We start from the raw sequence: 21,462 nt of genomic DNA, 5'->3' as shown, positions 1-21,462 counted from the left end.
ATATCTAAATACTCGGTGGAAGCTGCGCATAAGTCGAAGAAGCCGGACAAGCCGAGCTTGAGTGAGACCGGAGTCCTCTTTCTCAACAGATCTTACTTCGCGAACCGGGTTTCCTTGACAGGTTCTTGATATGCCGAGACGTTAATGACCAAAGGAACTAACCAAAATAGGACTAGATTGTGCGTATTCTGTGTGCTTATTCTGTGTAAACATTCTATACATTCTTTCTGCACATTCTATATGCACATTTTGTGTACGTATTCTGTACGATATTAGTACGCGTTCTGTGCGTTCATTCTGCATATTCTATAAATGCATTCTCTGTACACATTTTGTGTATACATCTTGTGTGTACATCCTGTACATTCTAAAAGTTTTAATGAGGTACGTCTTGACCAAATTCTGCAGTCTTGACAGCCTAAAACGGCTCTATTCTTAAGAAGAAAGAAATGCAATAAAATTATTCAATAAGCATCCCAATTTCTACGGTCAATCCTGTTAGAAGTAGTAGCAAACAGCGTACGGAGGTGCCAATTCACTTGATTGAGTTACTCCTATCAAGAGGAGCATTTGCTCATACTAATAGCAATGCTCACTGCCATAAATGACAGAGCGTAACAGTTACAAGAGCGTTTCGTGCGTTTTGCATGCGGGGACCTGTCACGGCTGCCATGCTTGTCGGCCGCTAGCGCTAGGGCCGCCGGGTATTGATTGGCACTACGCGTTAGTAAGGGGCATGCTCGCTATATAGGAGCGACCCCAGTGCCATCCTCGTCGGCTCTGCAGTCTTAGGATAGCACTCAACATGGGCTGAAGATCTCGCGCACTCGTCGCCTGCTTCCAACGTGACACGTGACAGGACCCTTGTACCATCATGCTAATACGCAACAGATACGTATCATATACGCAGGGATTCTGACAAATCCGGGTTGTAAATTACAGTTTACAATACATTTCAGTTAATTTGATTACGAATTTTTATGCTTGATGATAAGTGTGTATTAAACAGGATAATAAAAAATAAGCTTGATGATAGGGCGACGGCTATTAAATGCTTTATAGGATGCTGTGTCTTCTGACTATCTTAGAAGCTGCTTCAGTGGATGCAGACAAGATATCAAGCAGTTACAGATGTTAATGGAATGTAAAAACTGGAGACCAGTTCTATTTAGGCTATTTTGCAGGCGTCCATACCTGATTCTATACAGTACGTTTTGTATGGATATTAACGTTTTCAGCAGGGGGTATACAGAAAATAGGCCTGTAGCCGTAGTAGTCGATCAATCCTGCATGATAAACCCTGCATGTTCCACGGCATTTTCAAGCCCCCAAACGCCTTGCGAAAGGCTTATTGATGGCAGCGCCGATCAAGGAAAAGGGTTTAATCATTGAGATAAATCGGAGGCACACTTGTTGTCTATTAATCCACCAAAGCACGCGATGTTTGTTTCACGTCGAGGTAAGGGTCACTACTCATTGATTGGAGGCAGTGATGCCGGCAACTCGAGCGTCGCTGGTATATCAAGACTTTCGATACGTACGGCAATCCTCCAGTTATTCATCATCGCATGCGCAGCCAGCATTGGAGGTCTTGTAGGGAGGTATAGCTCTCCGAGCCAATACCAAATGAATGTTCCATGTGAGTGTCCTCGCCGGTAGGGACTATTCAAAAATCCACCAACTCCCACACAGTAGACGTCAGACGCCAGATTTTCCGATACAATCGCACCTTCGGAGAGGTTCCTTCGAACACAACCGATCGCGCATGGGAAGAGCTATTTCCCGAGCAAGGAGGATTTTTCGTCCATCCCGCAATAGCTCCAAAAAGATCGGCCTTCTCGGTTTTTCACTAGTTACATTGTCTGGTGCGTTGGTGCTGTCTTGTGTACACGATGTTCTCTTCTTCTGATAAAATGCATGCAGAACGGGATTCGGGATGGCTATTGGACGGTCTTCCAAGCCGCGACCGAGGGAAGGCGAGTGGCAGAGCAAGACCTGCCAATGATGTCTTCGCCGCCTCATATCCGCCACTGCATAGATCTTCTACGACATAGCCTGATGTGCAATCCTGATACTACTGTGGAAGTCAAAGACGAAGAGGTTGGAGGCGTCACCGGTTTTGGAACCGAGCACCAGTGTAGAGATTGGGACCAATTGGTTGCATTCACCAGAAAATGGCAGACTTATGGACAAGAAGGGCCAGATGACATTCATATAAACAGGCACGAAAGCCATCTCCATGACTCGCGTCGGAATCATGATCTCAATCAATGAACATTACTTGGAACGTACATCACCAACTTGATTGTTGCAATGGTTTGATCAAGCGGCCGATTTCGTCGTCCTCCACATGGCGATAGGCAATGGAAGACACGAGGGTTTCCCAGTCAATGCATTCGTGCACGGATTCGCTGGCATCGAACATGGGTTTCGTTTTGGGCCTTGTCCCATGTAAAGGTAGTCAATGATAGATCGGAATGGCAGATTGCCGCCTGCCTGAGCATCTCAAAACAATGATCTGGAGCCGTGTAAGCTGGCATTCCTGTTCAAGGGATCGAGTGAGCTTGACCAGCATGGGATGCCATATGTTTTCGCTCTTTTTCTGTAAGACTGGGATGATAGTGGTCACGGTAATTCCACTGTCGCAAAAATTTCTTCGGTGCAGGGGCTAAGCGTTAGATATATTTCGTAACCTCGAGTCGGAGCTGGAAGACTCCCGATGCAGTGTAGCTCATGGAAAACTCCCAGCCATGCCAGGCTGCCGCCTCCTTCTGGCAAGAGCCACGGAGCTTTGGCCGGTACGCTTCAACTCGGCTTCAGTGACGCGAATATTCATCGGTTCGAGAAGATTGGACCAGGCCTGGTCAATCTCAGAGCCAGGGAGCCCCGCGTAGGGATTTCCGGTAGGATTCTTGAACAATAACATCTTGTGTTGGGAGCGAAAGATGGTCGATTGCTGGAGGAAGATTCAGTTAAGTCAAGCAGGTTATCCAGAGAAGGACTTACTCTTCTGCCCTGTCACCGCTCCCCTCTTTGCGTTTATGACAACGAGACTGATAGCGGTATACAATGCTATCAACATGACATGTATCTGCCATGGAGATCTTTTTCGCCTCAAAGAAGACGTCGCTGCCTCATCGTCGTTTCCCGCTTTTACCTTTGGCTGAAGAAATGGCTCAGAGTCTAACGTCGCCATTTCTTCGCTTTTATTCCAAAACGGGCGACCCATCTTCAGAATCCAATCTTGAGCGAGAGCTCTTACTGCACAGCCTCGATGATAAGCACGCTGGCCCTGTCGAGTACTTGTCTACAGCCTCACATTACACATCCGGCCAGGCGTATTACCCTCGCCTGCGAATGCCGCAATGGAGGCTATCGAAGCCGGTGCGGAGCAAGGATAATTTGACCCCAGGCAAACATGCAACGGTGATTTGTCAAACATGCAAAGGTGAACAGCATCCACGTGCATGCACCATCCAATGGAGACTCGACAGCCATTTACCGAGGACCCAACTCCCCGTCAGCATCTCAGAGACGTGACGGACGGTACTAATTATCATTTGATCTTGGTGCATATTGGTGTTGGTGACCGGCCTCAGCCTCCGTTTCCCCTCACATGCTTCTCTTGTACTTATGCCAATGCATCATGGCTGTTGCTTCCCTGACTGAGAGTACCGAACAATATCTTTCTGTTTGACAATCTGCAGAGATACGTAGCAAGCAAGTTGTTCTATCTAGCTGGAGGGGGTGGGGGGAGCGTGCGTTAGCCCTGTCGATCTTGTACAACAATCTTGTGGATATTGGGTCATCAAGCATACAGACTAGTCTTAATTGGAATATTTCTGGGCACTCTATCCTCTACAACAGTGTGAACCATCTACGTGACGTTGTAATTTTACATAGCGTTTCTAGCCCAGTGCTACGAGTTCTTATGCCTCCTCCTTAGTACAAATCGGCTGTACGGCACAGCGAAAAAGCGGGAGAAAATGCACTAAATCAACGCACTCGAAACGCAGGGGCTTTTTGTAGAAACTCCCACCAAATCAGCGCTCATCCAGCTCGACACTTTCACACCTATCCACCTGATATCTTTCGTCCGGCCACTCTTAGCAAAAGCAGTAACCAAACATCCCAACGATGGCTTTTGCTCTCCAGAGCGCTCTATTAAGAGTCAGTTCCAAACCCATCATGCAGTTCTCCCTTCTCTGTCTCGCCACCTTCGGCATAAGCACTATAGCCACTCCCGTGGGATCAGCGAGTATGTTCTTTTGTTCGTCAAAAACAGCTCATGAGCTGACTGATACTAGATGATGGAGTCGTCGTTACCTATCCAGAATCGTATAAGAGAATGGCCTCCGACGACGCTATCGCCTACCCCGACTCCTACAAGCGTAGCGAATTCCACGACGCCGCTTGAGACTCAGGAAACCAACGGTAAGTCGCAGTAAGCGAGCTCCAGTCTGACCGCATGGGCTGCTACGAAATCATCCAACGAGCCGCGCCCAGGGTAATCTGAATTGCGGGTTTTTCCGTGGCTCAGAAGTTAACAAGCAAAGATATTGCTGTTCTTCTCTCCTTTACGGTCTCTTTTTTCTGTCTTCGTGGTCTGCCAGGAGTCTCAAGACGACCATGGGCATATGCGAATCGATGAGGATGATTGAGTTTGTGAAGATTTTGTTTTTATGTTCTGCACCCATACCTGCACCCATAGACAACCCCCATCTCTTTGCAGCAGATCCGGCGCCTTGATCCTCTAGCGGCTGGTTATTGGTCGTCCATGTGCTGTACTACTCCAAGAGATCCTATATTCGCTTCTTCCGTCAGCATGATCGCAGTGAGGTGCGAAGCTCAGTCCATTCTCCGCGGACTATCGACCAACTGCATTAAAGCATGAAGAAGACGCAATCGAAGACGGTATCGCGCAGTGGGGCGAAAATAGTATGTTGGTCGTGCCACGGCCGATTACCTAACATATTGAGGTCCCTTTAAATACTCCTTCCTCTTCATATTCCTCCTCCTAAATCTCAAGCCGAATTATCCTATCTTTCCATCATGTCTCGCTGACCAGTCTCAAGATTCCGGAGCTTGGTCTTCCGTTATTTTAACCGCTTCTCTTTGGTAGTCTGAGCTGCCATCCTGTACATCTGATGACACTGCCGCTCCGCGTTCTCTTCTTCATTCCTGGTGCTTCTCCAGCCATATAAGAGCCCAAGGGTCCCGCAAACTCCCTTTCGCAGCTTGCTTTCTGGTCACCTTATCTAGGTCCTCTGTTTACTTGCTCAGCTCTCCTTGGAGCTTATTTAGCTCTGTTATCTCTCTTCGTATACTTTGTTACTCTGCTTATTCCTTCTACTATTCAGCTCCTGCAGCTTCTCCTCCCATAGTGAAGCTTTTGCTTTCTCGCTCCCTCTCTTCGGCGTTCCTGTTCCCTGAGCTGAACTGTTGCTGAGGCGTCTCAACAATGGTTGTTTTTGGTTTGGTTTCTTGGGCATACCTAGTGAAGGCATATTGGGTATCATATCGCTGGTGCCTTTTGGGGTCGCGTATGGCCGAGGTTGCTTGCTGAGCAATAAACCTATTGGTACAAGAGGCGGTAATTTGACAAAAACGAACTCAAAAGCTAGAATTTGGCTGTCGCATTAGGGTTCGTAAAATGCTTATCAGAATGCTTGTACCGTTTTGCCTACCAAATCCATACCCTCTTTGCTCGTCTGTCCTACAGTCGGCCTCCAAGGACCTGGTCCTCACCACCACCGCCACCGCCACCCGCACACGCAATATCCACCACTCCCACCTCGCCACAACTCCCATCCCGACATAATTGATCACACGCGACACCTTCCGGAACCCACACTCGGTGCTCCTGCCCCACGATGGGCAACCTCCACTGCTTAGCCGTGTCAGCTTGAGGAGAAGAGGAGGCTTTGTAGCCCGGGCGACAGGCGCAGAAAGAGCGCGGGTTGAGAAGGCGCGGGTCAGGGAATATGCAGGTTGGTGCTGTGGTTGGGTCGCAGGTGTGATGGCCGAGAGGATTGCAGGGAGATGGGCAGTTGGAGGGTGCGTTGCGGTTGGGGTCGGGTTCGGTGGCTGGAGGTACAGGAGTGTTGTTATTTGGGTTGGGTGAGTTGTTGTTTGGGAGGCATTGGAGGGATGTGCCGTTGGGGCAGATAATGGGGAGAGGTGCACAAGGCGGGGAGCTTCCATCGGGGCAGGAAGCGATGTCTGGGGGACATGGTGGCGAGACGCCTTCTGGACAAACTTCTGCTTCGAGGTTGCAGGGTGGTGGGGACGAGTCCGGACAGGAAGCTCCAGTTGATGGCGGATCGCAGGTGTTGGTTGCTGCGTTGCAGTGGATTTCCTCACCGCTTATCACGTCTATGGCCTGTTCCGTGTTGTTGGGTCCGGGCGGAGAGGCGCACACTCGCTTTAGTGTCTTCATGATTTGGTCGCTGGGTCTGAAGAGGTTGAGGCCCCGCAGAGAACGCCCTTCAAGGCCTGCGCGGCTGTTCAGGAATACGGGGGCAGGAGGAGGTACATCGAAAACGACATGTTGGTTCAGACAGCTTGGATCGATTCCTCCAGATGGAGGTGCTCTTCTCATGGTGAAGAAGGCGGTGAACATGCTCGCTCGCTGCATGGTTGTCCATGGCTTTGTTTCGTCGGGGTCGGTCTCTACAATGACGCCTTTGTCTTGGCCGTAACTCATGTAGTTAGCCACGTGGATGGTCTCGTTCGCTGGGCAAAAGTCCCATGTTTTGCCTCTGCCCGTCCCCGAGGAGCAGCATTGACGCTGGAATCGGTCGAACATTTCGGGTACGCTATTGGGAAATTGGAAGGTGTCAGCAATGCCATCACTTGAACCCGCGCACTCGGCTCCTTCTTCGTCGGGGAAGATGTGCCACAAGTTGAACCAGTGGCCGATCTCGTGTGTGAGGGTGCTACCGGTGCCACCCTCGAATCTCCAGGCGACTCCGGGAAGGGAATCAATTTCAATGACACAGCCATCTGCAGGGTGGTTCGTCTGGCGCAACCAAGAAGCCGGGGTGCAGTAGCCGTCTGTCCGCTTTGCACATGTCGGGGTATCGATCGACTCTACAACCCAGATGTTAACTTCGTCGTTTCCGCCATATCGGTTCTGTTGTTTGATTCTCTCGGCATTGGCCTGATAGGCAGTTGTGGATTTTGGATTGTCAGCCATCATGTGTTGGGTAAAAGTCCTGAATTCTTCTCCAACGTGGTAATTCATGGTTGCAAAGAAGAAGCTGATACCGAGTGGCTCGAATGCCTCATTGGTCAATGCCAGCTGCTGCTCCAAGATCTCAGGGGTCACAACGCGGCTGGTTGTGACGTTTGTCGTGAAGACAGTGAAGTGGATGGGTACTTGGATTGTCTTGGGTATACAGAGTGGCCGCGGAACATACTTTGGCGGCTTATCTAGAAATGGAATATCTGTGAGGTTGGAATTAGGAGCGGCACGTTGACCGTCGCTGGTCGCTTACCGATTGAGGCAATTCCCTTTTCGATTTGTTTGGCGGCGCCTTTCAGTTCGTTGGCAGTCGCTTCGATGATACTTCCTCCTGGGATCTTGCTCAACCACGACTTCTTCTTCCTTTTCTCCAATTTCTGCACGCTACTTGCCAGGCCACAGTAAGGTAAATCAACAGGTTTCTGAAACGGCATGGGGTTCTTTGAGAATTCGACCAGGTACTCGACTTCGAGCATTTTGTACAGCAAATATTCTTCCGCCGATACGACTTCTTCCACCCGAGGCGCCTCAAAGAATCCCGCTGGGCCTGTCAATGCCGCCTTCTCAGCGCTGGCGCACCCATCACAGTCAGATCCTTCCGGAGTGTCGCACCATTTGTATGTAAAGTCACCACATGGTCCTTGGGCGGAGGTTGGGTGAACTGGGCAAGAAGGGTTAGAGATGGGATACGGCTTGAAAGCGAATGGAGCAGCTGCAGCCAGACCCGCGCATGCGAGTAAACATAATCGTTTCATGGTGCAGGGAGCTCCACACGCGTCAGCCCCCAGAGTAGGGGAGGTGAGGTGGACGGAGACCGAACGTGAAGACAGGGGTTAAGATATACGTAGTAGTTACTCAGTAGAGAAGATGATATTTGAGGTATTCACGGAACTGCAAATGTGCTCAACAGAGAGCCCCAAGCCAGAAGCAAACAGCAAAACAAGAAAGGAGTACTTAAGACATCTAGAGACATATCTTAATTAAGCTTTACCATAGCAGCTGACTAGGCGCAGTTCTCAGTTCCGCTGCCGTTAGTAAAGCTTTTATTCGTAGAACAGTGCTACACTAGCCCAAGCATACCGAGCGAGGATGAGATTGAGGTTGGTGTACACTAAACAGGTCGCCGGCCTCGGGCTTAGCCCAGAAAAAGCCGAGTAAATTTCTGTTGGCGTTATGAGAAATCCAATAGTAGCAATGCCTTGTAATGCATTGCAATCCCGCGGCGGAGAAAGGGGCAATGCCAAGGCATTGGCTGGAGAAGAGAGCAATCGAGGTTCTAGACCTGAGGCTTAGCTGCTTTACTTAGAACCCCTTTTCGGAAAGAGCTTGGATCTGGGCCTTTACTAAGTACTACTAGTACTACTACTTAAGTGTGAACCAGTTCTTCCCAAAGCCACACGTCCCAATAATAACACGTAGCAATGCTTCGGCTTCAGCTCGCCCTCTTCAACAAGCTGCTAGTAGTGAACTACCGGCTGTACGGAGTAGTATTTGCACCAAGGCTTAGCAAGATTCTTCCACCACGTGAGTGCTAAGGAAATACCAGTACGTTCAGTCAATTAATCATCCTTTCTATTTCACACAGCAATGGCCGCATTTCTACAGAGGGCACCCCTGTGTGGTGATCTTCATACATATCTCATATGAGATTTGCTCAGTACGAGCAACAGATTGATTAGCCCAACTTCTGCAGCCAGGTAAAGAGGAACGTTCCCTATCATGAACTTTTGTATTTTGGATATATTGCCGCTGTTTGGTCGTCTGATTTGACCCATTTTCTCAAATTTCTCAGTTCTTTGAGCAGAGCGAGTGACACCAAACATGGCCCGAAACATGGCTGTAATAGCTGCAGAGATCTTGACCATCTTGGCTCTGATAGTCGCCTGCATATTCAGCTTTGGCGGAATGAAACCAGTTGGGGAGCTGGACACTCGTTATCTTGCTCTGGTATGAATGACCATGCCAAACCTATCCACCCTCATCGCTAACTATATCACGCCAAAATCCAGATAGACACCTCCAACATCACTTCCACCGTCTCCCAAGTGACCTACCACGGCCTTCCCGACTCGCACGACTTCTCCAAACACAAAGACGTCTTTGCCATCTACCTCTACGCCTACTGCAGCGGCACCCTCGAGGACAAGAACAGCAAAGATGATGCCAAACGCTACAAGATTAACTTCTGCTCGAAGCCCGGATCCGAGCTGTTCGATCAGTACCGGCTGTGGAAAGTCTGGGGCGTGGATCTGGCAACGCCGAGAAAGGCGAAGAACGAAGTCGACAAGTCTATCGGCGTAGCCGCAATAAAGAAAATGCCGAGAGTGATCCTCGTCGGCTTCAATACGGCAATGCTGAGTCTAGGCTTGACGGTCCTAGCTGGCCTCTCAAGTTACTTCTTTAGACACTGGAGTTTAATCACCGCAGCCGTATTTTCGACGGTATGCAAATGTCTCCCGTCCCCTTCTCTTTCAACCACCCCATGTTAACCCTTTTCCCCGCGTGATTCCTTGAGAGCTAAACATACTAATCACCCATCACAGATATCCTCCATCTCTATTCTCACCGTCTCCAGCCTTTGCCAATCCCTCTACCCAACCCTCATCCACCGCACGAACGACTACACCATATCTTTCGGCTCCTCAAACGGCACCCTTACATCCCGATACAGTGCGCGTCAACTCTCGATTCTCTGGCTGGTCTCATGCCTCTCCACTCTCGCCAGCATCTGCTTGATTTTCGGCGCTCTCCGCAGCCACTATGGTGCACGAAATCCAAAAAACGGCCCAAGACGGTCGGGAGAGGACAAAACCGGCGGCCTAGGAGGTCTGGTTCGCAGAACAACCGACCGATTTTTTGATACAGTCGATGTAAGTGGCACGTACCAGAAGCTCGGCGGCGACGGACGGGATGCTCTTGTCAGGGCTATATCAATTGGAGGCGAAAGTAGAAAGAATATCTCGGAGGTGGAGTTGATTGAGCAGAATGAAAATGGGAGGGATGATGGGACGGGAGGATCGCTTGTTCATGGCCCGCATCGGGGGTTGAGAGATGAAGAGGATACGAGATATGAGCCCATGAGACACCATTAATGGACTATAAAGGCTTGATATTGCATTTCTATTCAGCGGTAACTTGACGGCGATTTACGATTTCTTTGGGCGCCTAGCCTCTGCCACATATCGTGTGCTTTCCCGGATGTTCGCCGTCTGCGCTCATTCCTTCAAGTGATCAACGGCTTGGCTTGATCATAGCTGGGAGAAAGAGGGTTCCCATCTAGCTAATGCGTATGCCCTGCAAGAGAGTCGCCAGCTTCCCGAGCGGGTGGTGCAATGAGCTATGACAGCGGCGTCGAAGTCCAACGCGTGGGAGAACCGTTCCATCGTAGGAACGCCTGCTCCAGTGACTCGCCGTTGAAGATGTAGCAGGTAGGTTAGACAGAGAACGCTCGTCAGTGCGGGAGAATGCTCTCAGCCCCGCACCGTCTCCTTGCCAGTATGACGGAGCGGTGTCCCCCCCTCATCTCGTACATTGTCCTTTGCGTTGCGCTCTAGCAGCAATTGGACCAACAACGAATGGCCTCTGTCACTTGCAAGATGTCGCGGTGTTTCTTTCTTGTTGTTTCATGAGTCGGCTTCCGCGTTGTTGTTGAGCAGTAGCCATAGCACTAATTGATACTCCGTACACCGCGTAGAGTCGAATAAGAGATGCAACGCTATCCGGTCGAGTTTGTCTTTCGTCCCAAGTCACGCCTTGCCATCTTCCATCAGCAGTTGCGCCACATCTTCGTAGAGCCTTGATATAAGGCCATCTGCTCATTTCCCTTTTCTTCATCGACCTCGGTTTTATGTTCTAGAAGTAACCCGAATGACCTCGTGACGTCCCTCAAAAGCGGTTCTAAGTAAAACTTTTTACCATCATCTGTCTTTGCACAGATGTCTGCTTACATCTTTAATCACTCCTAACCATCGTAACCAAGCCAACGTCGGAAGCTAGATAGAGCAGCAAGTACATCTGCCACGCAGAATTTACGAACGACCCGAGCCATTCCATGTGCGGCCAATGAACATGCAAGCAGCACATAAGCAGACGCTTTTCACATAACCCGCAGATTTCTATATCATAGCTCGTTACTCGTTTGCGCCGAAGTCATCGCTTCTTCCATGGGAAGAACATAGATTCAGCTCAACCACAGGCCAGCGCGAGCGACGACATTGCTTGTGCTGTGCTTCGTGCCAAACTTAGCCTCTCTGGTCGGCCGTGATGGTTAAGGAGACAGCGATGTACGGGTGGTGAGATGGTCGCACAAGCGACGTCGAGCGGTGGAGCGTCGGGTGGGCGCGCAGCAGATTTTTCTCTCCTTGTGTTGCCAAGACAATCTCTCACCATCCATCTCAGCCCGGGGATCCGTCTCGTTCCTAGTAACCTAATGTAGAACTCAAAAATACAGTTTGCGCTTAATTTGCTACGTGTGTCACCAGCGTTTTGTTACAGAACTGATACGCGTTTTGCATCAGCCACGCATGTATTTTTGGTATCAGCGTTTCGCGCTATTTCGCTTGACATAGCAACTCTGTACGTATAAATGCGCGCTCCTCGCACTGAATTAGATGAAACAACTTGCTATTTCCACACTGATCCGTCGATTAGTCAGCACAGTTCATCACCTAACCATAGTGTCGCTTCCAGAAGCAGGAGAGGGACCCAGGAGGATACGCCATGTACTACCTTGGAGCATGATGTATTCTCAACAGCTGCAGTGCAGCCATATGTCACGTGCACTAATATGTTGCGCTTTCCTGTATTTAGCTCCTGTGCTTCTACATCCCAGCATCTCAATCGTCATTCGAATAGAATCAATCCAGGAGCTATACTCTTGTTCAGCGCGGCAAGATATCACATCTTTCGATCTTTATCAACTTGTGGACCTATATACATCTAGTGCACTTCCTCATATGACGACGAAGGCTGTTTGCATGGGATACATTGCTGTCAGACCCTATTTCTACGCGTTACCCTTGCGGTTTGCCGCTGCAATTTGTACTTATTTCTGCGCGCCCTGCGCCTTTTTGAGAGAGAACAGAGCCATTTTCTTCTACCTGTTTGACAATTGCGATATGTCATTTAATTTCTTTCCAAACCATTGCGGAAAGGATACCCGCTACAATTTCAAAAGTTGGCCGGCGGATTCAGATCTAGGAGTGATCGAAGTAAACCTTCGTTTTCTTTGGCAGCATAGTTAGAGTATTGCATTATACTAACTTGGACATGGAAGGTCGTTAGTGCGTTTTGTGTTACCTCAATTGGTACTCTCGTTGCGATGGTCGTCGTTGGCTATGTCTTTGGATTGGTTGGAGATGAGGGGCCGTATGGCCTTCTGAATGATCTGGATGTTCGAGTCATTCATTGGAGCAAACGCTTCTACGGAAAACACGAAAATCCATCTCTACCCAACAAAACAATCAACAAAAATCAGTTTGCGTAATGCTCTTGAGCGCTTCGTGCTCACACTCCGCGATCAGCAAATGGTAACTGGATTGGCGATTTGCATCATCTGCTATTCTAAGCACTGCTACATGTCAAGCTATCACTTCTTTGTCATTATAGCCTTAGCCTGGTTTTCTTCGAGAACACCACCTTTCCACTTTAACACCACTGCAGCATTACCTGTTCCAACATCCAGGGTTGAAATACACTCGACTCGTTGGGATATTCGCGCTCTACGTGATGCTTTCTGACAGGTTGCTGGTTTTGTATACCTCCCGACCATTCCAAGTTCCGATTCAATGCCGTTTCGAGTTTTTATCTTTATCCGGTAATAATCGATTGAGCTACCTAACGGCGATTTTGCTCTTCTTCTTACCATCACCTACTTATTCAAATTGGTGAATTTGTGCTTCCCAGGATATAGCAGTCCTATGAAGCTTGTGTTCGGGAATCAGCATGGCGGCATCAAACTTCAGACATCAGACATCAAGCGACGTTATCACTGAACGCCATGTCAGATGGTGGGCAGAGACTGGCTCTGATGAATTGGACAACGTCACCGACACCTTTTTTTGATCGTCCAGGCACAGCATTGAGCGGTAGCCGTCTTGCTGAAAGCACATTGCCTGGAGTGCTGAGCACGCACCACAATGGGTCACCAGATCCTGGTCAAGCCTACATATCAGAAGTCGACTTTGGGACCCATCCTTCTAAGCCATTTAATATGGGTGATGCCAATCCAAAATCAGTTCAAATCTGTCCATGGATCTCTACGGGCCGGGATGGATGGCGATCCTTTACAGGGTGTCCACTCAATTCAATTTAGTCAAATCAGTCAATTCAATCCCTTGGCAAATCAGTCAATTCCGTGCCTCAGTCAATTCAATTCGGCATCTGTTGAATTGTCAATTCAGTCAATCTGTACGTGTAGAAGACAATTGGGCCAATTTTGAGCTGAATTGGCTAATAATTGATATAGAAATCAACATAATTAATAGAGCTATATTTTTGCTTAATGCTGATGTTAAGCTTCTTACTTAGTTTAGTAATATATATACATAAGAAATTAATATTATTAAATAATCTAAATGCCTCTGAAGTTAGTATAACAACAAGCTTATTAGAGATACAAAGAGTAATAAATATAATCAATAAGCTTTATTCAAGTGCTAACAGCTTAAATACAGCCATATCTTCCTCCTGAGCACCTTATGTTTCTCCTCCTCGCCGCCGCCAAAGTAGAAATAGCGCATATCCATACAAGTTGACTGAATTGTCAGATCAGTCAATTCAATTCAATTCGAGGGCGCTGATTATGTAATCAATTCAATCCGGGGCCTCGAATTGACTGATTTGAATTGATGGATACACTGATCCTTTACCTTCAGCAGCAGTTATCCCCATATTCATTGGGCTCCTCCTGTACACTCTTGCAACGCTAACTGTCGTCGCGTGGTACGTTGCTTACACCAATGATTAAAGTACCGAGGCCGGTATAGGGGTGGCCTTGACTATGGCCGGAAATTATTGATCGTCGCCCTGGGGCCTATGTGGGAGGAACATCAACACCTCGCAGGATCTTGGCTGGCATGTCGCCGCGCTCATCGACGTCATGACATTAATACAGAAGCCTCACGATTGAGGATCCAGAGGGATTCATGTTCACTCCCACTAACTACGTCCATGTGTGTACGTTCTTTAGTGTTTGCCATGTAGGTGTGAACCTTCGCTGGTTTCTTATCAATGAAATCTACCACCTTGACTCCTATCCCCATATAGATTATCATCATAATATCATTCTGGTACTGTCATGGTACCGTCCATGAGGTGGCTGTGTTCCATCGCAACGGTGCGGTAGACCTGTTCTCTACATCGGTACCATATGGTGAATTATAACAATATGCTGTTTACAAATGCTTCAAGAGACAGTAAGCCTGATCTAGAGATTGCTTACTCAGATCCCAGTTTTATCGTATAATAGTCACCGTGAGCTTGCCGGTATCAAGCCCAAACATCAATGTTGATAAAATTCGTCGTGTAGTAGTACAAGATTCAATAGCTTCATCCAGTAGCATTCCCAGTCCAGAATCCATAGGTCCCAATGTGGACTATCGTACACTAGCATATCCTTTCATGATTCATGTGCATCCACATGCTCTTACGCTCAAAGCGCCATCCATCCAACAAGTCATCAAATGGCCACGTGAAGCTCGCCTCCAACCACTTACAACGCAACTCCTGGTGTATCAGGTGACAGTCTTTCACTGATCACGCTCATCTCCATGTCTTTCATGATTCCTCCCAAATTGCCATGTCCATCGCCTCGCTTTTCCAGTTCTGCCGCCTCTATCTCTTCGTAACCTCTCGTACTATATATCTGATACGGATCTTTCGCCTTACCCTTTGAGCCTCCGGTGCGACGTCCAATAATGGATGCTGATAAGCCCTTGACTGGATTGGTTGACTTGGAGGAATTACTCTCAGCGGCCTTGCTACGAAGATGTCTGTAGAAGGTTGGAAGGATAGGCAGACAGGACACGATGATTCCAATGAATTGCTCGGCAGCGCTGCATCGTATTGTCAGCATACATTTACCTAACCTGCCTGTGTGATGGTGAAATCATGTGCATACTTAACCAGAAGGACGATAATAATGATAATGGTCTTATTTGGCCGTCTGGCGAAGACAGCTTGATAGGCCAGCCGGGCGACGCTGGCAAGCACACCGCTATTAAATTTGTCAGTCTGCTCCGTGTACCTACAAGCATTACCATGAAGCATCATTACTTACAGGAATCCGATCGCGAACACGGCGGAAAGTCTCCACTTCTTTTCCGAAGGCATGCGTAGTCCCCAGATCGCAACGACTGGAATGATCAATATCATGAGGTCCGTGGTCACATTGATGACACTGGCGCAGATCAAGACAGCAAATCCATTCACACATTCTTTGCCTGCTTCAACAACTGCCCTTTTCCCTGTGCATTGAAACGCGACTGAAAGCACAAGTGCGATGGCGTAGAGCAGGTTCCACCAGAAGACGAACCAAATCGCCCACCAAACTTTGGTTCGGCGCGATCCTTCGACGACAAAGAGGCGATGGAAGAGAAGGAGGATTGCTGCCTTGGTGAAGAACATGCCTACCCGGGCAATAATCTCTAGATTGTGGAAGAGCTATTACGCCAGTTATCGTCCACAGCATTTAAGCTTTTGATGGATTCCGAGAGCTACTGCTAACCTTCGTGAACTTTTTGTAGTCTGCTTTGGAGACATTCCAAAGATCTTTGCAGCCTCCGTAGTTGATTGACTGCAGGAGCATGCCAGTGTATGGAATCAGAAATATCCATGCGAGTAAGCAGGTCCCTAGATAGGAAGAACCAAAATGTTAGACTGATCAAGCCAGAGTGCTTAGGTACTGAATCTGGGCGTACAATCGTCCCACCACAATTTTCGGTGTATGCGGTGTCGAGTGTACATGCGAATGGCTAAAATGGGCGCCGACACAACAATCGCAAGCGTCATACAAAGAATAGGAGGCCATGTCTGAGAATGAGTATGTCTGAGGTCCGAGTGCTGGCCAAGGGGCGCTAGCATCGCCGGTGTAGTATTTGGGTCCGCATTTGTAGCCGCCATGTTGAGGGAAGTTCTGGAAGAATGACAGGGCAAGTCTAAAACCCTTGAAGTCCTTAAAAGGAAGAACACTATTTCAAGGTTGCATCACTTCAAAGACTGAAGGCTTGATAGCACCTTTATTTCTTAGAGCTCAAGCAACACAAGATGAATAATATTGAAAAGAAATAGAGCATAAGCTGCAGGATCTCCTCGGAACCACAACCAGAGCCTATTTCAGCTAAGGCCTGCAGAGCAGTGTAGCAGGCCTCATCAAGAAATATCCGGGCCCCAAGGCATTCTGGCCCCCAACGCGTCCATCGGCAGAAGCATTTGTTCCTTACTTCCGCATGGCATTGTCCTGCAAGAGTAGCCGAATCTGCATATGAGCTCAAGGGACATGTGGCCATCCTCAATTGGGCGGATTCAGAGTGAGTAGTGCGACATATGAAGTTGTTCAAAAAAAAACTGATATTGTGTAGATTTAGCACACGAAATTGCGTACCAAAATCTATGTTGTGAAGTCGTTACGGAGTCGTGCATCAAAGTCTTCAATAGCAATTAGCTCTTCTTGAACTAGTGCCGAGTCAGGAGGTTGTGGGAAAGTGGTGACGGTTGAAGGGCCCATACTAGTACGTAGACAGGATTGGCGGCCGTCTTGGCTCCTGCATATCTGTCACAAGAAATGGGACTATCTAGGCGCAAGAGTCGGCCTAGAACAGCCCAATCATTATGACGCTTTTGATTCGCCCTGACGGCCACCAATTCTGTCTCTCGGCCTCCGCAAAATGGCTAAAGCTTAGCTAGCTCGGGCGGAGTAGACACGGACCGGAGGACCGGAGTCAACCTACGGTATTGGCGTCGATCTTCTGCACCCAAATTATGTTTCTAGAGCCAAACTGATGAGGCGGCCTCGGAGGTGATCAGGATGGACGGCGGTACCAGTAGTCTAGGGTCGGCCTACCCCTGATAGTGTGTAATTTATGCTAGTGCTAGAGTCTGGCGGGCTTGTGCCAGTAGCGTTTTAATCTTAGCATGTACAAAGACTTTTGATGCAGCACTCATAAAGAAGGGACTGCCTGAAGGCGCTACTGTCCCTCTCAATCCATCCAGAGTGTAAAGGTGTGGTTGGGCGCGCTGACTATGTAAGGTGATGCGCTACGGACCTGTTTGGAAAGTGACTGCAGGTTGATCAGGAGACGTTGCATGCAGTGTCACAGTAAGCTTGGATGAACCTCAAGCGAGAGGTATGAAAAGTAACCACAAATGTAGATATCTAGCGAGAGTAATGCCCGGGGGTCACTAGTAAATCTTGTCATAACATGAAATGACATCATTTTGACATGTCTATTTGCATCCTTTCTCTATGACCATCATGAGGTACAAATATTACGAAGGCTTCTGATATGCCCTGATTCATCATTTACTCCAGTGGAGGCATTCTGAATTCAAGAAAGCTTTTGTAAAGTCTGGGAAGAGGATGTATCAGTTATGATAGCACGCAGATCTCCTGATGCCCGATTGACATTACTTGCGCCAGGTACCATGGCACAAGGGGATCTATAAATATTGGCAGGCTCGTGAGAGTAGCAGCCAGATGTGTCCATCTGGTAGTACCCAATGAGCCGCCATGCTTTCACAGGCCAAACACCCTGCTTCTGCATCATGAGCTGGCTCTTCTGCATTATTTATAGCGTGAATATGCCACGTTTGAGTTCAGAGTCAGCCAGTGAAAAGAGCCTGTCCTCGACATGGAGCAGGCAAACCACTTAATATGTCATTCGCTGTAAGTGCAGTTACAAGCCGCCCTAGCCCCACATGATGCACATGCAGCTCTCAATCTCGTCATTGCTTGTACAACCTACACAGGGAGTGCCAGAATTGATTCGCGATTTAGCCGAGATTCAGATATTCAATGCACCATGTACACGCATCTAAATTTCGGCTAAAAACGCAAGCGAGACCCCTCCTCTGTGTGCCTTGCGTATCTATAAAATTACTCATTCCTCTAATTGGCCCGGGTTTGAGAGAGTTGTGTTGTTGCTGGCATCCAATCTTTTCAACCTTCATCCGCAGGAACGTACCACTCTTCCAGATTTTTGTTGAAACATCCTTGAAAAGATCATACTGCATCGACCCAGCAGGCATTTTGGAGCCAGCAGACGAAAGTAGAAATAACACTTCACACAACCATGCTCGCTTTTGCCGCTCTTCTGCTGCTCCTCCCACTTGGGCCCCTCCTCCAGCTGCAATTTACATTGGCCGCAAAATCCGTACCGAGGGCCCTCAACATCACCACTATTGCTGCCAACCCCCAAAAGGAGTCGATTCTCGAATGCTGGCGTTTGACTGCGCCATTGCTTGAATCTTCAGTACCTGGTACCTCAGGCGCCGTATTTGCACAACTGGGACAGGGGAATGCGACGAGCTATGGCCTGATTCCACCACGTTTCGATGGGGGGCTGCATAATGCGCCTGCGATACAGTGAGTGTGACTTCTGCTCGGAACTTGTAGCGCCCAATTTTCTTGAGTTGTGAGTACTGACCACCGTGCTGCAGATGGGTCGTATTTACCGCCGGCGAGGCTGTGATCTCTTTTCCCAATTCATCAGCACAAGCTACCATACACGGTGGAAGGAATGGTCTGATACTCGCAGCTGACATTGCTAGCGTCAGTACCTACGGTCACATCACCATGTATCCAAGCAATCAGGAAACAGTTGCCATCCAAATACCATTGGAAAACAACATCGTGCCCGATCATACAGTGTTGTATGAAGGTCCTTGTAGGAAGAGAGAGCAGGACAATTACAAGCAATGATAGAGGTCGTACAAGCTGGAGTGTTGGTGATAGACATGTCCTATGGTCCAAAATATCAAAAGCACAGCCGATGTATATAGAGCTCGTGATATTCAAGGCGATAGTGCTGGTCGCAAATAGCTTGAGAAAAAAGTCAAGTACGCTTGAAATTGCGAATAAGGCTCATTGAGAGGAGAATATGACAAAAGATCATTTGCCCTATAAATGACAAAGTCGCAGCCTATGGTACGATGCTCTATTGGAGTCTGTCATGAAAATCAGATTCGTGTACAAAATGAAGCCTAAGAGCAAGAGGTGACAGGATCAGCTCTTGCCTGTAAAAGCGCTCTCATTTTAAACATGATAGATCTTGCGGCGTCACTCAGAGCTTTGTGAGTTGATTGGCCACAGATAGAGTACCGAAAGGGTTATCATTTCTCAATATTAATCCAATTAGATTACAGCAGAACTCTGGATTTTGGGACATAGGACACTGATTCGGCGGTCTTTGACACCCGTTGCACTCTGTGGTCATGTGATCCGTAATGCTCTTTCTATCACATTTATCTTCACTAGAGATACAGTAACTCATAGAACTCTTTTAGACCATCAAGTTCACATTTACGTCCTTCAAAAGAGTCGCCCAAGTTTGACTCATTGGCCTTCAATGTGGCAGAATCCTTTATATTATCTTCCTTATCTAGTAGTAAGTACTAGTATCTGTCACAAATCCTACCTCATATACACGCAGCTGGAACACACGCTGAACACATCCGTTAATATACGTACTCTCCTCTTACTACCTGAGCCATCGACTGATTTAGTTCTAATGGTTGCCACCCTGTGTTTGTTTGAACCCTGCCTCCACATTCCATTTGTTGATTTCGCTCGCACTCCACCATCAACCGGCTCCACCCCCTGCCCTCTCCGAAACGACGCAACTCTCCCCAACCAAAGGTTGGTGGGCTGTCCCATCAAGCTGCCAAGGCGAATCTATCACTAGAGCCGGAATTCCACGTCAGCCAACAGATTAATAACACCAATCAATCATCTATCCAACTTCGTTTTTCTCTCCACAGGACTGAAAAGAAAGAGATCTTTCATACTCATTCGCAGCCTTCTTGTCATCCTTCTTGTTTGGGTCGAAACCGTCCTTATTATCCTTCTTCTTTGGGTCTTTTTTGTCGTCCTTTTGGACGGGTTTGGGTTTTGGATCCTTCTTCTCTGGTCCGGAGTGAGGCATTATTGTTTGTGGATAGTATTGAACCCGATTTTTTATGGATGTGCAAGGACGTGGGAATGGAATGAAATCGAATTGGAGTTTCTCGAGTGATGGGAGATACAATACATCCAGATGGGCATTTTAAGAAGAATATATATCTTCCGTATGGACAGAGTAGTAGCTCGCCGCCAAGTCTGATTCCGCTCGAGCGGATCGAACACAGACAAAACAAGTTACAATCAGGGGCTGAATTAGTCAAAATAGCTGTGATATCAGTCTCTCAGCAGTTGGTGGCGGCCGCGGTAGGATTAGGGGAGTCATTTTAATATTGTTGCAGCGGATGTTGGAAACTCCTCTTGTAACAGTTGGGTGATCGGCCTGATGGTGGTCAGCGTGGCCCATAACTAAGTTAGTAAAGATGTGTAAGAAGTTAGGTTAGCATATGGCTGGTGAAACAGTACTTGTAAGGGGCGGCCGTAATTATTAATCTAAGAAGGCTTCTTCTGCCGCCTCTTATAGTTGTAGACTGACGTGGCATAATCACATTAAGCCAGCTTACGTCATTACTAACTATGCGGACTTGTTTTGGAGGCAATCAGCTAGTAACTCATTGTCATTACAAACCTCAGATTTCACCAGTAGACATTAGCATTACATAGTGAACAGTCAATTTAGTGTGATCTCTAACGCAAGAGCAAAAGTCAGTGCGAAGATTTTGGGTCAAACGAAGGGCTATGGGGTAATATGGATGGGAGAGTGACACTGGTGGGCGATGCGGCGCATATTATGACTATGTGTAAACCTCTTCGCCGATTTCCAATTCCTCTCTTCTTCTTTGCTTTATGTTTAAAGAGGTACATCAACACCGAAGCACCAACCACAATGGTCAGAGTCGACAGCGCCAACCACGGCATTACCGATTTCCCCTCTTGCTCAAATTTCTCCTACCCTCACTAAAACCTCCGTCATCCTCATCATCGTCACCACTACTATCATCATCTTTCAAAGACGACGTTGATGCCTACGAGCGTGACATGGTACGCCGCACAGCGTTAGCTGCCTGAACAGTCGTCGCGCATGTCTGGATGCGCATGATTG

At 48.0% G+C, this 21,462-nt stretch overlaps 5 protein-coding genes across 5 annotated transcripts; 3 read left to right on the top strand and 2 right to left on the bottom strand.

Moving 5' to 3' along the window:
- Window positions 1-4,188: 4,188 nt before the first annotated feature.
- EPUS_03140 (uncharacterized protein) lies at window positions 4,189-4,417 on the top strand (the record flags this gene model as incomplete). The annotated part of the gene is made up of 2 exons (XM_007802889.1): window positions 4,189-4,258; window positions 4,308-4,417. The coding sequence occupies 2 exons, from the start codon at window positions 4,189-4,191 to the stop codon at window positions 4,415-4,417; spliced, it is 180 nt and encodes a 59-aa protein (XP_007801080.1).
- A 1,299-nt stretch (window positions 4,418-5,716) lies between these two features.
- EPUS_03139 (uncharacterized protein) lies at window positions 5,717-8,001 on the bottom strand (the record flags this gene model as incomplete). Its single annotated transcript, XM_007802888.1, has 2 exons — window positions 5,717-7,449; window positions 7,500-8,001. 2 exons carry the CDS (start codon window positions 7,999-8,001, stop codon window positions 5,717-5,719), a joined length of 2,235 nt encoding a protein of 744 aa, XP_007801079.1.
- A 1,066-nt stretch (window positions 8,002-9,067) lies between these two features.
- Window positions 9,068-10,338, top strand: EPUS_03138 (uncharacterized protein; the record flags this gene model as incomplete). The annotated part of the gene is made up of 3 exons (XM_007802887.1): window positions 9,068-9,193; window positions 9,256-9,687; window positions 9,790-10,338. The coding sequence occupies 3 exons, from the start codon at window positions 9,068-9,070 to the stop codon at window positions 10,336-10,338; spliced, it is 1,107 nt and encodes a 368-aa protein (XP_007801078.1).
- Window positions 10,339-14,957: 4,619 nt separating this feature from the next.
- On the bottom strand, window positions 14,958-16,366 carry EPUS_03137 (uncharacterized protein; the record flags this gene model as incomplete). Its single annotated transcript, XM_007802886.1, has 5 exons — window positions 14,958-15,300; window positions 15,366-15,461; window positions 15,525-15,907; window positions 15,972-16,096; window positions 16,165-16,366. The coding sequence occupies 5 exons, from the start codon at window positions 16,364-16,366 to the stop codon at window positions 14,958-14,960; spliced, it is 1,149 nt and encodes a 382-aa protein (XP_007801077.1).
- Window positions 16,367-18,534: 2,168 nt separating this feature from the next.
- On the top strand, window positions 18,535-19,163 carry EPUS_03136 (uncharacterized protein; the record flags this gene model as incomplete). Its single annotated transcript, XM_007802885.1, has 2 exons — window positions 18,535-18,827; window positions 18,902-19,163. 2 exons carry the CDS (start codon window positions 18,535-18,537, stop codon window positions 19,161-19,163), a joined length of 555 nt encoding a protein of 184 aa, XP_007801076.1.
- Window positions 19,164-21,462: the final 2,299 nt, after the last annotated feature.

This window comes from Endocarpon pusillum (genome assembly GCF_000464535.1).
Source record: "Endocarpon pusillum Z07020 unplaced genomic scaffold scaffold1818, whole genome shotgun sequence".
In the NCBI taxonomy this organism is placed as follows: Eukaryota; Fungi; Ascomycota; class Eurotiomycetes; order Verrucariales; family Verrucariaceae; genus Endocarpon; species Endocarpon pusillum.
Note: the sequence above shows the minus strand (reverse complement) of the source record. Positions and strands in the feature narration are given on the sequence as shown.